The following is a 17,525-nucleotide window of genomic DNA, read 5'->3' as shown; positions in this document are numbered from 1 at the left end:
ACAAATGGACAGACGTAGTAAGATGTTATGGTTTAACAAAAAATCCATTAAGTGGAAATTATATGCTTGTAATGAATAATATGGATATGGATTTAAGAACATATCTGAAACAAAATCATAATAAACTTATGTGGAAAGAAAGGATACATATTGCTTATGATATAATAGATGGAATTGACACAATTCATAAAGAAAATGCGATACATAGAGATTTGCATTCTGGTAACATATTAAAAAAAAGACAAAGGTATTATATTAGTGATCTTGGATTTTGTGGACCTGTTGATAAACCATTAAATAGTGTTTATGGAAATCTTCCTTATATAGCACCAGAAGTAATTAATGGAAAAAAATCAACTTTTGCATCTGATATTTATAGTATTGGTATACTTATGTGGGAAATTTCATCTGGACAACCACCTTTTATTAATTATGAATATAATTATGATCTTGCAATGAAAATAGTAAATGGAATGAGACCAAAAATAATACCAGGAACTCCTTTAGAATATAAAAAATTAATGGAACAGTGTTGGAATGCTGATTTAACAAAGAGACCTGATGTCTATACATTATGGAAAGAAGTAAAGAAATTATTATTAAAATTTCAAAGCTATCAAGATGAAAGCCAAAAACAAATAATTTCCAATCAACATCAACAATTAAGTAATTGTTATTTAGTAAACTCAATTGATTCAATAAACAAAAATTATACTAGTAAAACTTATCAATTTGAAAATTTCCCTGAACCAAAAAATGCAACAGAAGGTAATAAATAATATTGCTTTGAAATATTTATTATGTTTAAAATAATATGCTAACATTAATTTCTTTTTATTTAAATAAAAATACAAATAGAAGAACAAGAAGGTATAACATATATGCAATAATTTTTAAATAATAGTGTTTAATTTAAATTAAATATCTTTTATATATTTTATAGTATTCCATAGTAAACCTTATAGTTTTAATATTCCTAATAATAGTAAGTATTTTTGGTTCTAAATTAAATATATAACTACAACATTGCTAATTATTTTCTTTATTTTTAGTTGATGATATTATTAATAATTCAAGTAATGGGAAAAATATTAACACAAAATCAAATAGTATATATAAAGGTAAAATTTTTACTATTTAAATTTAAAATTACTATAAAATAATAATTAATTGACTTTTAATAATTTTTACAGCATTTGGGAAATTAGAAATCAATTCAGATTATAGTAAGTAAATTATTATTATACTAAATTACTTATAGTTTTATTAGATCCAATATTATTTATATTAAATATAATCATTTTTTATAGATAATCAAAATGATTATGGAAAAGAAACTTCTGTACAACAAACAAAGAAGCATCCTTTGAATATAAATGGTACAAAACTTTATAACATATTATTATAATTGAAAGCAATAATTTATTAATTTTATTTTTATTTTATAGATGATAATGACATATATGATAATTCAAATTCTCATTTAGAAAAGCAAGATAATTTAAAAACTTCTAATGGTAAAGTTTCTAAGAAAATTAAAACATCTTAAAATTTATTTTTAAATTATCTCAATATTTTTTCCCGATTTTTTTTTTAAAAAAAATTATGTATTATTACATATTTTTTTTTTTTACTTTCAATTATTAAACACTAAGACTAGAGTAATGAGATAACTTGTAAATTTCTTAGTTTGTAATTAAATAACTTATTTCTTTTTATCATCTATTATTTGTTCAATTTAAAGATTTTGCAATAATAAATGGGTGCCAATTGCTGAAAAACAAATTACTCAGACACAAAATCGATTACATCCAGATACTGCACAAGCATATCTATGTGTGAAATCATGGTTAGAACGAAAAAATATTGAAGTTTATAAAAATTTAGTTATTCAATTATTGGTTAAACAAAAATAAGTTATATAAATAAACATTGGTATTTGTTTTTCAATTTTTTATTATTTGTTTAGCGTAATGCATGTAATCATTTTATTATCCTCAGTGAATTATAATAAATATATTTTTTTGAATTTTCGAAATAGTTTATTTGAAATATTTTTAGATACCATTCTTGTTGTTATTGAACATTTATTTCAAATATTCTTACAATTGAAGGGTTTGTTCTGAATCATTTTTTAAAAAAAAGGATTAATAATGATATAAATAAATAAATAATTTAATAGTATATGTTGGGAGACTGTAATCCTAAAAAAGACTGCCGGTCTTATTAGTTTATTACATAATCAGTTAGTACCTTAACTCTAGAGAGTTAAGAGACTGCGTCTTATATGGTCTGGTCTTTTTGCATGTAGGATCAGAGAGGACCGTGGTCTTTAGGACCATTGACCATCTTTAATTATAATTAAAAAAGGTTTCTTAACGTTTTTTAATTAATTATAATAAAAAAAATGCCAAACCGTTTTTTTGCATTTGATTACTAAGAAAAAATGTTTTCAGTATTTTTTTTATATAAATTTTAGGAAAAAAATGACAATTATTTAGTGTAAAGAAAATGTCTCAGCATTTTCTTTTTTAATAATTTTTAACTTCAGGTTAACAAGTCAATCGGGTCAACCTGACGGGTCACCCAAATTGACCTAACCTGTTCGTAACACTAAATTTATTCCTATGGTTGGCAAGTCATAAATTAATTTTTTTTTATTTTAATATCTAATAAATAATTTAAAAAAATATATTGAAAAATTATATAAAAAAAATATAGTATAGATTATAAAGGAAAATTAAAAATATTTGAAAAATAATTTTTGATTTTAGAAAAAACAACCCGAAAAAGGAAAGGGTGAGTTGGAAAACCTGAAAAATTTTGTTTTTAATAGAAAAAGGAAAAAATTAAAAAAAAAATTGGTTTTAAAAAAAAACAATAAAAAAAATAAAAATAATAAAAATAAAAAAAAATGAGTTGAAAAAAATTGTTTTAAAGGACTGGAAATGAAATTTATATAAAGTAATTTTAGTAATTACAAGTTTCAAATTAGCTAAGTCTTATTTAGTATAGGTTTCAACATAAATTTAATAGAAAATAGATACTTTGTTGATATACTGTATGTATATATGGTGAATATGGGTTTGATTACAATGTAATTGGTTCAGTACTAATAAAGTCTACATTTAAAAAAAAAAATATTGAGGGTAAAAAGTATTAGTAAAAAATAATCCTAAATTTACAATAAGAAATAAAGGAACGAAAAAAGGTACTTACCATTGCCTGCAGCACCAATCCGATTACCCGATCTAGACCTAAATGGTGAAAAATTCAGTTTAAAAAAAAAGCCTAATAAAGGCGTTTAATAATAATAAAAAAAAGAAAGGAAGAATTTACTTTATCTTTCCAATTAAAGAGAATTTTGATATAGTAATGGACTAATGTATTGATAAAGGTAAAACATATAACATGAATCATAATATAAATCAGAATTATTCAAAATTATTAAAACAAACTTGCAATATAACAAAACTAGTTTTCAGTAATATAGAAGAATTTGAAGAAAGTGGCACTGGAGAATTTAAAAAGTAGGAATTTGAAGGAAGTGACACCAAGGAATCTAAAGGTATATCAAACAAGCTGAAACATTAAATTTTTATTTATAAACAATTCTTGACAAAAATTTTAAAATTTTGTCATGTTAACATCAAATCAATATTTGTTAACATATAAGTTAAAATTTTGTGATCAGTATTTTTTAACACTGGCCAAAATTATAAACCGGCATTTGTAACTCCGGCCAAAATGTAATTTTTGGCCGGAATTAGGGATTGGAATCGATTAATCGAAAATCGACAAAACATAGTAAAATCGATTCTCGAGAATCGATTCTCAGCAATTTTTTACATATAAGTTAACCTGACTTCAAAGTAATTTTCATGCCGGCCACGTGCTGATTATTTTTGCTGAAATTAGAAACTGATTCAATGTCAGGTTGGTCGTCTATAAGAAAAATCTTGAAAAGATTCGATTTTCGATTCCAATCCCTAGCCGGAATTAAGTGGTGAAAAAAAAGAATATATATTTAATATTTGGATAAGCCATATAAAAAAGAATTATATAAATTACAAACTGGTAAGATTTAGCAATACCCAATATGAATAAAGGCCTAATCACATAATTTTCAACAATCACCACACATCAACCTAATCTAGTTTATATTTTATAATTGAATAAGTTAAGAAAAATCAAGATTTATTTAAATTACAAACTAAGAATTTTGTAAAATATTCATAAAAAAAAAAGAATATATATATTTAATATTTGGATAAGCCATATAAAAAAGAATTATATAAATTACAAACTGAATTATAAAACTAACATAATATTAAAATCATTTTGCACATATTTCTTTCAATAATTTCTCTAATTCCTTTAATTTCTCTAACTCCTCTAATTTATCTAGTTTTTCATCATGAGATTTTAATTTCTCCAATATTACTTCATTATTATTTTCTTTCAATAATTTCTCATGGGATTTTAATTTCTCCAATATTGCCTCATTGTCAATAGGATTATGTTCAATTTCAAGTTTTTTTAATAAAATATTCCGCATCTCTGTGAATTCCTTTGTATTCCATTCACCCTCTTTAATCAATCTTTGAACTTCTCCTCGAGTCTTATCAAAATCGGCATAATAATGTCTTGAAAATAAATTTGAATAATTAATAAAATTATAACATTAAATTTTTTTTAAAAGTAAAACTACATACATTACTTCAGGAAACCATGTTCGCCAACGTCTCTGATGTGGTAATAGGTAAAATAACTCAATTTCAGCTAAAATCTAAAAGTTGAGATATATTAGTATATTTACAGAAATGGAATGTTTAATAATATTATTATTTACCTCTGCCTTCTGCATCAAATATGAGACTCTATTATTATCTTCTTCAATTGCATTATTGAGTAATCCAATTAACAAGTTCATAAGATATACAACAACTAAAAGGGAAAATAAAACAATCAATACTGCAATTGATGGATTTTCTGTATATGTCCAATTGGATAATGCACTTGAATCACCTATTGATAAGAAGAATTGCTTAAAAATATTAGAAAGTATTTATGTATATTTACATAATTATGAAAATTTAAATATACCTATTAAAAATAAATATATAGCAAAAAGGGATGTTTTAATATCTATAAACATGTTTGTATTTCCATCAGGAATTTGAATCATAAGTGGATTTGAATTTATATTTCCATTATTATCAATCTGACTATAACTAGGAGCTAAATTCCAAGGATTATTTGGATCATTATTATTATTTGTATTATATTGTTCAAGTGAAAATTCAGATTTTGGTGATAATAAAATATAAAATGCATGTGCAAAACTTATTATAATAATGAATAAGAGTAATAAAAAAGATAAAATCTTTTTTCCAACACTAATAATTATTGCAAAATATACACCAAAATATTCAAATGCTCTAAAAAATAACAAAAATTTTATATCCAAAAACAAGCATGAAAAAGAAAGCAATTGAATTAGATACTTATTATTGTTCTTATCATTTGTTTGAAGCCAATAAATAGAAGTGTAAATTGAAAGCACAAAAGCAATTATGTCTGCAATAATAAAATATTATATAATTAATTTCTTTTCTTAGAACAATAGTAAATAAACATTTATATTTACCAAAAATATTCCAAAAATTATAGAACCACTTAATAATATTATAAAAAAATTGACGAATTTCTAAAATCAGATGAATAAATCCAAGTATAATCGAAGCAATAAAAAGTTGTTGTCTAACTTCTTCATTAATATATTGCTGAGGAATTGTTGCAGCAGTAGTAAAGCATCCAAGCAAAGCCATAAATACAGTCCAAATCATTGCATAATAATATTTTCCATAAGCATTCCATTTAAAATTAATTAATGCTTCACCATTCCATGTTTTATAAATATTTCTATTTATTGTTTCAGTGAATGGACTAGGTTGAGGTCTAATTAATTCTAAAAACCAATTATAATCTTTTGAATAATTAACAAAATTAATATAAGGAATCATAAAAGTAATTGTTGGTGTCGTTGTTACATATTTTTTAAAAATTTTTTTATATTTTCTTTCAGTTTTGAAATAAATACGAGAAAATAAATCTACATCGTAAATATTATTAATAAAATTGTATTTTGATAAAATATAAAATGTAATCAAATAAAGGGGTAAAGTTAAAAGTATTATTAAAGCTTGCAAAATATTAATAAAAATTAGTATTCCTAAATCAAAAAAATAAAATTGGCATTTTGTCCATAAAAGAGATTTCGATAAATTAGCTATTTGAGGAGATTGAAAAAAAGAATCAAGATGTAAATTTTTATTTTGATGCTCTATACTATAAAAAGAAGAATCTATAATCATATTCGTTTCTGATGAATATTTTAGAATATATTCTGGATAATATTTGTCTAGTAATGGCATTGCGGAAGTGATAATGCTTAAAAATGACTTATTGTTCATTAAATCCTCTTTAAAATAAGTCATACATTTTTTATAAATATCATCAATTAATTCTACCTTATGTTCTTTAATTGCAAATTTTAATAATTCAACCCCATATTTCATAAGACTTGACTTATTATTTATTATGTCTGAAACCCATCCATCTAATCTAAAACCATCATAATTTGGTAATGGCAAAGTAGATTTTGAAAGCATTCTTTTGTAATATTGAAGTGTTTTCATATTCATATAACCATGATTGGATTTCATAAAATAAAAATAGTTTAAAAAAATAGATTTCTCTTTTTCACCAGATTTGTTATTTTCACTAAAAGTATAAATAAGAATACCAAATGTTGTCAATATAACAATGTCATCATTACTAAATAATAAACTCGCAATTAATTTATGATTATTGCGGAAATCACCAAAAAATTTATAAGGATAATAATAATTTTCAACTCTTATGTTAATTGATTCCCATTTAGTATTAATTTTTTTGAAAACTTCCAGTTTAATTTGACCGTTATCAACACTTATATTCCATTTAATTAAATTTTCAGTTGATTCAGTTAATTCTTTTTCATCTGTTGTGACTTTTTGAAATAATGTAGACACAGTATCCATATATAGATTAAATGAATGAACATTTAAGTATTCATCACATTCAACAATTTTGTTATGTTCTTTGTTTAATTCGTCAGAATTTCCAGATGAAAAGTTTGTCTTTGACATCTTTTCGTCAAATTTAGATTTCCAAACACGTCCATTTTGAATTCCAAACACAAACTTAGTTTGATCATCAGTTGATTCATCAGTTGGTTTTATTTGATTAAACATATTTTCGTATTTATTGTTCCAGCAATATTTGATTTCTTCATCCGAAGTAAAATAGAATAAAGAAGGTAAAAGAAATAAACCAGTATGATACATAAAATTATATAGTTGAATATCTAAATAAAAAATAATGATTTAATATGAGTAATAATTAAAGTATAAATAAAATTTTTTAAAAATGGTTACCATCATTTATATCCAAAGAAGCAATAAAAATTCCCAATTCGATTGAATAAACGATGATTTTATCATTGATATTTAGAAAAATAAATTTTTCATCATTACTGAATATTCCGATATTTTTTGTTTCAAACTAAAAAATAATTAATATTTATATATTTAATTATAATTTAATATTGATTGGAAAATAAATTTTATAATATTTATTACCTTATTCTTATCCTTATTATTACCAAATATTTTTACAACTCTTTCAGTATTAATATTCCATTCATAAATGTGATTATTTGAAAACAGGTAAACTTTATCATATTTTGATATACTAATTAATTCATAATCTTCAGGTATCTCGTAAAATCTCTTATATTCCCATTTGTTATTTTTAGTTTGTGTGGAGTAAATATAAATAATTTTATGTTTTCCAGAAACAGCATAAACTTCACCATATAAAATAAATTCACCTTTTAAATTAAAGGTACAATAATATAAATAGTATCGACGATAACGTTTTTTATTTAAATATAACGCAATATCTTTTTTATTATTCATATCGATTACTAAAAAAATATTAAAATAAATATCTACCATAATTTAATAACTACATAATCAACTAATTTATTACTTACCAGTAATAGTATAAGTAATATAAGCAAGTTTCTTATCATCGGAAACGCATAAACGGTTGATTCCATATTTCTTATCTTTATTATCTCCATTAGTTTTAACAGCTTGATGAAATTCAAGTTGTACCTTATCTATATCTTCAACATTCCAACCGACAATTGAACCATCTTCTTCACTATAAGTAATAAGGTATTTTTCATTTGGTGATATTTCTACCATAGTAATAGATTTACCATTATGTCGTTCATCATCGAAGGTAAAAAACTTATCAACAACATTTTTATCAACATCGATTTTATCATCAATTTTATCAACTTCGATTTTATCATCAATTTTATCAACTTCGATTTCGATTTTGTTAACATTATCGTTAACTTCGATTACTGAATTGTCACTCATCTGGAAATCGCTTATAAATATATAAATTTCTTACCAAAGAAATTATTTTTTTTTATATCATCCATTTGCGATTATATAGTTTTTTTTTTCATTTGAAACACGTGTAAATATGCATGGTTATACGACTTATACGTACATAAAAAAAGATTTTTTTTTAATTGTAAAAACTAATTAAGTTTTTTATTGAAACACGTGTATAAAATCCGGTAAGACGAAAAGGTGTAGAGTAGGGCCCCTGTGGTGAGTAGAGTATGGTGACATTTGGCAGTGTGTAACATAAAGGGTGTGAAACATACTCAAGTGATGAATAGACACCCGGCCAAACCGCTGGGCCGAGCTTGGGCCGAGATGTTTGTTTATCACTTGAGTATAATGTCACATCCTCGCTATACTCTACTCACCACGGGGGCACTACTCTACACCTTTTCGTAGCACTCGTATAAATCTGTGTGTAAATTTCGCTTCATACATAAAAAAAGAATTTTTTTTTTTATTGTATAAGCTAATTAAGTTTTTATATTGAAACACAAGTCGAATATTCATTGCCGTACGTAAAATTTCGTCTCCTGCATAAAAAAAAAAAAATTTTTTTTATTATGAAAAGTTAACTGAGATTTTTTATTTGAAACACAAATTAAATAGGCATGGTTGTATACATTACGCAAAATTTCGCCTCTTGCATGAAAAAAAAAAATTTTTTTTATTGTGAAAAGTTAATTGAGCTTTTTTATTTGAAACACATATAAATATGCATGTCTGTACGTAAAATTTCGCCTCTTGCATAAAAAAAAAATTTTTTATGAAAAGTTAATTGAGCAATGATCAACTTTCGACATAAAAATTTTTCATTGTGAATCAAATTTAAGTATTTTTTTTTTTTTTTTTTGTGTGGCTGTGGCTGTACATATACTATAAGGAAATTTCAAATAAATAATTTAAAATAAACAGAAGTGCCATTTTTGGAAAAGCGTATTTTTATTTATCTTAAACTATAGTATAAAAACCTCACTGCAACTAGCAGTCTTGTTTTATATAAACATGAGTTCTAACTTCTAAATAGTTCCAAATAAGAATAATAAGGCGACACAAAAAAATTGATCCTCATATCCCGGACGGGTCACTGGAGTGAAAATATTCATGGAAATCATTTAACATCACGTGTCACACTTAGTGCGACGACATATCACATGATAAATTAATATAAGTGCTTTTATAATACAACGAATTGACGCTTTACACGACCGTCATTTGACTTTGAACATGACCAAAATCACAAATATCCATAATCGTGAACAAGACCGTGATATCACTTCCAATACCGTTCTAGTAAGATACTTAGATGATACTAAAAATTACGCTAAGGAAGAAATTATTTTGTACTATCTAAAAGATGACATAGATTCTTTAGATTGTCTTACTCCTCTGATTAACCCTGGATCGCACTCCAGTCATTACTCGTCCATCAACTTATCCCGACAGAACTCACAGATCTGATCCATAAATATACACAACATTCGAACAAGACGCGGCAAGCAACTATCACTTTTATGACCACTCATGGACACCTAACTAAAGCGATTTGGCATGTAAATAACGACGCCTCGAAAGCTTGGGAAAAAGGTGTCAAGGTCACTAAACTGAAAAAGACTCGATATTCACGAAACTTTTCAAATATAAATACCTCTTCAGCGAGGCAAAAACAGTCACGTCACAATAACTTAACTAACGACGCCCAACCTAATTATTACTCAGGTTGGGTTACACAACATACACCTCCGACGAACGCTCCGAGAGTTTTTCGTCAAGGACATTTTGTCCCGTTATAGGTCATTTATATCCAATCTCTCTAATTTAATATTTCTAAAATGAAGATACCTGGGTGAAGGAAAAAAATGTTTGTTATATACAGTATCTTGAATGTACACATGACAAAAAAAATTTAATAATTACCTTAATATTGCGGTAAATACTTTTGGCGACATATTTGGTTTATCAAACAAGCATGTTTTTTCACTCAACATTGAGAAGAAGTGGTACAAAAATATGAAGATCTTTTACTTAAAATAATTGAATTACTTCTAAATTTTTTAACATGTGGTTCTTCTCCAATATTAATAATTACATCAAAATTTGTGTTATTGGAATTATCAATATTAATATCATCAAAATTAATTAATTTTCAAAATCTGAATCATCCAAATAAGAATCACCATTATGAAGAGTAAGATATGGTGATGATGATATAGTTGAATTTAAAGTGTTTGTTGTTAAAATTGAGAATTCTGATGATGATAAAGTTGATGATGAAAATTCTTGATAAATGTCGTTTTGAATGATCATTACTGTCACCAATTATTTTAAAATGTCTATGATTCCAATTATCATTTGGTTGTAATATTTCCATTTCATGTAACGGAGAAGATGGAATATTATATGATGGAGACGTTATTGATGCTTTATAATGTATTGGAATGATTGGAGTTAATGGAGTCAAGGGAGTCAAAAGAGTCATGGGAGTTATTGGAGTATTTGGGTTGTCAGAGTTGTTGGAATAGAAGGATTATTGGTTAGAGCATCAAGGCTCTCATACATCATTTCTGTTATATCCAACATCTTAAAAATAATAAATAATAATAATATAATGAAATAAATTTCTTATTCCAAGAGGAAAATAAAAACGTAGCAAATAAAAAAAAGCGTACGCTCAAGTCAAAGTTGGTTTGAAGAGGTTTGTAATCTAAAATAATTTAAGATATATTTTTTTATTTATAAGAAACTAAAATTTAAAATCATTTTTTATAGGCTAAATCACATTTGACTATAAGTAACAAATATGCAGAGATTGTTCAATGTTTTGGTTTAACACAAGATCAATCAGATGGAAATTATATGCTTATAATGAGAAGAATGGATGCAAATTTAAGAGAATATTTACAACAAAATCATAATCAACTTAAATGGAAAGAAAGAATGAAAATTACTTTTTTAACAATTGATGCACTTTATAAAATTCATAAAGAAAATTCAATTCATAGAGATTTTCATTCTGGAAATAATATTATATTCACAGTTTATAATACTTGGTGTATTAGTGATTTTGGATTTTGTGGTCCTGCAAATAAATCAACATGCATATATGGAAATCTTCCTTACATAGCACCCGAAGTTATTAATGAAAAAGAATATACTTTAAAATCGGATATATATAGTATTGCAATGCTTATGTGGGAAATTTCATCTGGACAACCACCATTTATAAATTATGAACATGATTGTAATCTTGCAATTAATATTATTAATGATATGAGACCAAAAGTTATATCAGAAATTCGTTCAGAATACAAAGTTTAATGGAATAATGTTGGGATGCCGAATTTCTGATCAATTAAGATGAGTCACATTGTCAAAACAATCCAAATGAATTACCTCAACTAAAAATAAAAACGAATAATTTAACAAATAATAATAAATTTGAAAACCTACATTAAGCAAAAAAATGCAACAGAAGGTAAATTATTTTAATAATTTTTGCCATTTAATATTTTCATTTCTATTTTTAATAATATCATCACTTCTAATTTGTGAAATAACAGAACAACAAGAAGGTAATATAGAATTGATTTTTTTAGCCTTATTTATAAAATCTTTAATTAAAAACCATTTTTATTTAATAACATTTCATGTTAAATCATCATCATATGGTTTTAGTGTTCCTTATAATAGTAAGTAATTATTAAAGTTATATTAAATATATGTATCGCTTAAAAATAATTGTTTTTATTTTTAGTTGATGATTTTGACAAATCAAGTAATCAGAATACATCAAAAATGAACAGTATTATTGAAGGTAATTTATTAATTTTATAATTTTAAAAAATAATAAAATGAATATTATATAAAATATATAAAATATTTACTAATCAATATTTTAAATTTTAAATGTAATTTAAATAATTCTTTTTTTTTATATTAAACTTATTCATTTATTAAATAAAAATATTTACAAATTTATTATATATACTACAAAATATTATGTGAACTTCATATGATTTGTAAAATATATTAATTTAAGTATTAATATGATAAGTCAAATAATATAAATTACTTATTCTAAAACATTTTCGCATCTTTTACATAATTCACCTTCTGTTTGTGCATTATAATTCCAACATCTAGGACATTTAAATAAGGAAGCCCTTTTAATTATAATCTTACAAATCCCATCAGATAAATCAACTTCATTAGTATATATCGAAGTATTATTTGAACAATTTTCAATCATTTCCGGAGATGAAGAGATTGTTTATAAAAATAGATTTTAAATCTAATAATTTAATACAAAAAGGATGATTAGAAAAATAAATTAAAATTCTTTTAATGAGCAATAATATGTATTACATTACCATGATTTTGTAATAAATGTAATAATTCTGAAGAATTTACATATAATTCTACATTACCCTCTAAAGAACTTTTAATAAATCTATATAAATAAAATTTTAAACGTCATTTTTTTTAAAAAAAAATGGATAATCAAATAAATAAAAATCAAAATATTAAAGCATACTTGTCTTTTCTTGCAACTTCCAGCAACTGATTTAATTCACTTCTTAAATGCTTTAAAGTATTCCACTCTTGTTGCAAAAGTTGATTATTCCATTTTTCATCCTATAATTAGTGAATATAATTAATTTTTTTTTTTAAAAAAAAAAGAATTAGCAAAATTAAAATAAATTATGTACCAAATCATACCACCCTAATTTGAATACACTATCATTTTCCTTATGCCTAATGTTTTTATAATTATCATAAATTTCTTCTGCAAGATATGGAACTATTGGTGATAATAATATAGTATATATATTTAAAATCTATAAAAAAATAAATTCCGATTAGTAATTTTTATATAAATAAAAATACAATTAATGAATGATAAAGAACAGTTAAAACATTTCTTCTACTTTGACTTGTTATATGATCAGCATATAATCTATCTTTTACAATATCAAAATAAAATGCTGATAACAACACATTTGAGAGATTATTTAATGCCTGAACGACTATTTTTTTATATTTATTAGGAAAATAATATTATGATTAATAGGTTTTATTAATATAGAACGTTAAAAAACAAGGTTTTTAAAATACCTTTATTAAATGCATATTCATCATAGAAGATCTTAGTATTTTTCCCAAAATTATAGGTTTCATGTAACATATATTTATCAATCTATTAATGAAAAAAATAATCAAATTAGCTTTTAATCATGACTATATTAAATAAATTTACTAACCAAATCAAGTTCCTTATATTCAACTAATTGATTATATTTAAAATTATTTAAATTACCTAACATAAATCTTGCTGTATTACGATATTTTCGAATATTTTCTCCAACTTGACTCATGATATTTTTTCCTATACCAATATCATTAACATATTCTGATGATGCAACTCACAATCTTAATACATTTACTCCATATGCTGGCTCGTTCTATTATAATAAACTAATTAATAAAAAATATATATTATTATAATATGTTGCTAATTATACTTACCTTCCCACCTTTAATTATAGTACTAGGATTTATAACATTTCCTAATGATTTTGACATTTTTTGATCTTGTTCACCCATAACAAATCCATGTGTAATTAATGTTGAATATGGAGCTTTATCATTAACAGCCACTAAATGAAAAAAAAATTTTAATTGAGTTTGATCTAAATAAATAAAAATAAAATTTTAAAATTAATTGTTTACCTGATGTCAATAATGAAAATTGGAACCACCCACGATGCTGATCACTTCCTTCCAAATATAAATCTGCAATTGCCTTGAAATCCTTTCTATAAAAATTAATAAATTTTCAGTAAATAAAAATTGAAATATACAAATACGTTGTAAAATTAAATTTATTCACTTTTTAGTTTGTTCCAAAATAAAATTCCATGAAACTCCACTATCAAACCATACATCCATTGTATCATTTCCCTTTCTATATGTTTTACCTAAAATAATTTTAATAAAATGAAAATCAAACATTTATTTATTTATAAATTAAAATGAAATTATTTTTAAAACTATAATAATCTGAATTTAATTATAACTACCATTATTTTTATATTCAGGTGCAAGTAATTCTTGATCATCAAGTTCCCACCATCCATCTGATCCATGTTTTTTAAAGATTTCATTAATATGTTCTACAGAAGAATCTGTTAACAGAGGAACATCTGTTTCTGATTCATAAAAAACAGGAATAGGAACTCCCTAAGATCTTTGACATGAAATACACCATTCACTTCGTGATAAAGTGATCGATATCGTGCTATAATAAAAAAATAAAAGTGAATTTTATTTTAAAGTAAAAAATATATATAAATATATAAAGTATCTTACCAGATTTAGGTACCATTTTAACATCCTCAAGTAATTTAATGGCTTGTTGTTTAATAGCTTCAACATTGGCGAACCATTGAGGTGTAGCTCTTAATATAATTGGCTTCTTTGTTCTCCAATCATAAGGATATTTATGCTTAAAATTTTCTTCTTTAATTAAACTATTCCTTTTTTTCAAATATTCTATTACTGCCAACGTTCCATCTGTTAGCACCAATTTACCTTCAAATGTAGATTCACCTACTTCTGAAGTAAATATACCAAATTCATCAACTGGACAAAATGTTGGAATATCAAATTTTTTACAAGCTTCATAATCTTCCATTCCATGACCCGGTGCTATATGAACTAATCCTAAAAAAATTATTATCTTTTAAGAATTGTTATAAATAGATCGCGTATATTTATTATTTTTTTAATATCTACCTGTACCAGATTCTTCAGTAATGTGAGAAGCATCGATAATCTTACATTGCTTTTCACTTATTGGATGTATATAAGTTGTTCCAATAAGTTGCTGACCTAATAAAATATTATCAGATTTTGTTAAATTAAATGAAAAAAAAATACATAAAAATAGTTAATAAAATATATAATTACCTTTAAATGTAAATTTGACGTTCAATTCTGTTCAAAGCATTTTTTGTAATGCATCTAACCTTTTGGTTGCAATTATATAATTATTTTGTGTCATTAATGTATCGTTATTTGGACAAACAATTGAATATTCTATATTTGGATTTATTGCAACAGCCTAAATTAAATAAATTTCATTAATTATGATCAAAATAATTAAGTAATTAGATAATTTTTTAAACCTGATTCGCAGGAAGAGTCCATGGAGTCGTCGTCCATATCAGTATGTATAAATTATCTTTTAATCCTTCTTGCGAATTTAAGGCTGAAAATAAATAAAAAAAATATTATTAATTAATTATAAAATTATGAAAATTTTTAGATGAAACATTCTTAATGTTTACTTGAATTTATCACAGAGAGCTTCACATAAACAGATTTGCTTTGATGGTCATCATGATATTCCAATTCTGCTTCAGCTAAAGCTGTTCTAAATAGAAAGATAAAAGAATAAATTCAAATATTATATAAGACTAATTTACAAACATTAATTTAAATTTTACGGCTACCTTGAAGAAGGAGACCAATGTACAGGTTTATTTTGCCTGTAAATATATCCTTAAAAAAAAGAGTTCGTAAATAACAAACCAACTTTGGTAAAATAGTGATAATTCTTAGGGTCATTACCTTTCTTCATCATGTTGTGAAACACCTGTAACTGTCTAACTTCATATTCCTTGTCTAAAAATAACCTACTATTAAGAAAATATCATCTAAAAATTAGGAATAAGTTGTATAAATTTTCATACCCAAAGTTCTATAAGGATTTTCCCAATCTCCCATTATGCCCCAACTAATAAATTCTTTTCTTTGAATTTCTAATGCTTCTAAAGCACTTTTTTTTGCTACATCACGAATTTGTAATGGTGTCAATGATGATTTATCAACGCCCTAATAAATATATTATTGTATCAGAACTTTCTTATTATAATTAACGATAAAGCAAATAATAATAATATTACTCTTAATTCCTTTAATGCTTTTAATTCAATTGGTAAACCATGACAATCCCATCCTGGAATGTAACTTGAATAATATTAGCATACATAAAATATATATGGATACAAAATAGTTTTCTATATTAATTATGAAACTTACTTTACTTTATATCCATGTAATACTTTATAACGATTTATAATGTCTTTTAATATTTTATTTAACGCGTGACCTTAATATAAAATTAAATAAATATTATAAATATTTAGATTTTATAAATAAATTAAAAATTAAAAATTAAATTGATGAAAATTATCAATGTGTAAACTTCCATCAGCATAAGGTGGTCCATCATGTAATATAAACATTTCTTTTGGATTATTTTCTATCTAGTGATCAATAACAAGTTTAATATCTAAAAAAGAAACAAACAAGTATTAAAAAAAAGAAAAAAGAAAAAAGAAAAATCTTAAATACCTGCCATTTGTACAAATCTTTAGAACATCGATCTTGAAATAAAATTTCTCTATTGGCAGCATCAGCCCTTAATGGAAAGTTTGTTTTTGGTAATAATAAAGTATCACTATACAATTTACTTAAATTATTATTATTTACTTTACTTTTTTTTGATGATTCGTCAATTATTTTTGAAGAAAATTTTTTTAATAACAATGTCCTTGAAAATTTTAATGTAAATTTAATAGGAAAATAATTTCTTTTCCGTAATAAATTATGATGAAACATAATTAAGTTAAATTTTATTAATGAAGAAGAAAAAGATCTTGTCGATCAGCAAAAAAAAAAAAAAAAATTTCACGACTGAAATAAATGCTTGATTTTTTATTTGGCGTCCAAATCCGGATGTGATTTTCAATTTCTTATTTTTTTTTATTTTTTTTTTGTAACCCTTTATTAGTATTATAAAAATTTATACAATATAAATGATTAAAACATAGACGCAAAAGCATCATATCAATAAGGTAACTATCTAAAAAATTTTTGAAACTACACTATAAAAGACTAACCAATTTGAAACCCATCTAATATAGCGCT

The 17,525-nt window shown here is 24.0% G+C and overlaps 6 protein-coding genes across 6 annotated transcripts; 1 reads left to right on the top strand and 5 right to left on the bottom strand.

The window, feature by feature from the left end:
• Window positions 1-814: 814 nt before the first annotated feature.
• On the top strand, window positions 815-1,549 carry OCT59_027196 (uncharacterized protein; the record flags this gene model as incomplete). Its single annotated transcript, XM_066136800.1, has 6 exons — window positions 815-870; window positions 954-985; window positions 1,053-1,121; window positions 1,194-1,226; window positions 1,311-1,379; window positions 1,449-1,549. 6 exons carry the CDS (start codon window positions 815-817, stop codon window positions 1,547-1,549), a joined length of 360 nt encoding a protein of 119 aa, XP_065993251.1.
• Window positions 1,550-4,336: 2,787 nt separating this feature from the next.
• OCT59_027195 (uncharacterized protein) lies at window positions 4,337-5,188 on the bottom strand (the record flags this gene model as incomplete). The annotated part of the gene is made up of 4 exons (XM_066136799.1): window positions 4,337-4,646; window positions 4,716-4,789; window positions 4,853-5,028; window positions 5,107-5,188. 4 exons carry the CDS (start codon window positions 5,186-5,188, stop codon window positions 4,337-4,339), a joined length of 642 nt encoding a protein of 213 aa, XP_065993250.1.
• Window positions 5,189-6,333: 1,145 nt separating this feature from the next.
• On the bottom strand, window positions 6,334-8,498 carry OCT59_027194 (uncharacterized protein; the record flags this gene model as incomplete). Its single annotated transcript, XM_066136798.1, has 5 exons — window positions 6,334-6,351; window positions 6,534-7,411; window positions 7,482-7,608; window positions 7,686-8,032; window positions 8,102-8,498. The coding sequence occupies 5 exons, from the start codon at window positions 8,496-8,498 to the stop codon at window positions 6,334-6,336; spliced, it is 1,767 nt and encodes a 588-aa protein (XP_065993249.1).
• Window positions 8,499-10,670: 2,172 nt separating this feature from the next.
• On the bottom strand, window positions 10,671-11,010 carry OCT59_027193 (uncharacterized protein; the record flags this gene model as incomplete). The annotated part of the gene is made up of 2 exons (XM_066136797.1): window positions 10,671-10,780; window positions 10,842-11,010. 2 exons carry the CDS (start codon window positions 11,008-11,010, stop codon window positions 10,671-10,673), a joined length of 279 nt encoding a protein of 92 aa, XP_065993248.1.
• A 1,762-nt stretch (window positions 11,011-12,772) lies between these two features.
• On the bottom strand, window positions 12,773-13,906 carry OCT59_027192 (uncharacterized protein; the record flags this gene model as incomplete). Its single annotated transcript, XM_066136796.1, has 8 exons — window positions 12,773-12,822; window positions 12,902-12,981; window positions 13,066-13,166; window positions 13,241-13,254; window positions 13,334-13,369; window positions 13,460-13,558; window positions 13,647-13,728; window positions 13,793-13,906. 8 exons carry the CDS (start codon window positions 13,904-13,906, stop codon window positions 12,773-12,775), a joined length of 576 nt encoding a protein of 191 aa, XP_065993247.1.
• A 48-nt stretch (window positions 13,907-13,954) lies between these two features.
• OCT59_027191 (uncharacterized protein) lies at window positions 13,955-17,216 on the bottom strand (the record flags this gene model as incomplete). Its single annotated transcript, XM_066136795.1, has 18 exons — window positions 13,955-13,993; window positions 14,058-14,188; window positions 14,262-14,347; window positions 14,422-14,509; window positions 14,612-14,740; window positions 14,797-14,829; window positions 14,901-15,254; window positions 15,327-15,382; window positions 15,560-15,654; window positions 15,719-15,801; window positions 15,881-15,966; window positions 16,046-16,094; window positions 16,164-16,217; window positions 16,286-16,427; window positions 16,499-16,562; window positions 16,635-16,704; window positions 16,801-16,861; window positions 16,950-17,216. 18 exons carry the CDS (start codon window positions 17,214-17,216, stop codon window positions 13,955-13,957), a joined length of 1,887 nt encoding a protein of 628 aa, XP_065993246.1.
• Between the last annotated feature and the right edge of the window lie 309 nt (window positions 17,217-17,525).

The sequence above is a fragment of the Rhizophagus irregularis genome, chromosome 7, assembly GCF_026210795.1.
Source record: "Rhizophagus irregularis chromosome 7, complete sequence".
NCBI classification, from domain to species: domain Eukaryota; kingdom Fungi; phylum Glomeromycota; class Glomeromycetes; order Glomerales; family Glomeraceae; genus Rhizophagus; species Rhizophagus irregularis.
Note: the sequence above shows the minus strand (reverse complement) of the source record. Positions and strands in the feature narration are given on the sequence as shown.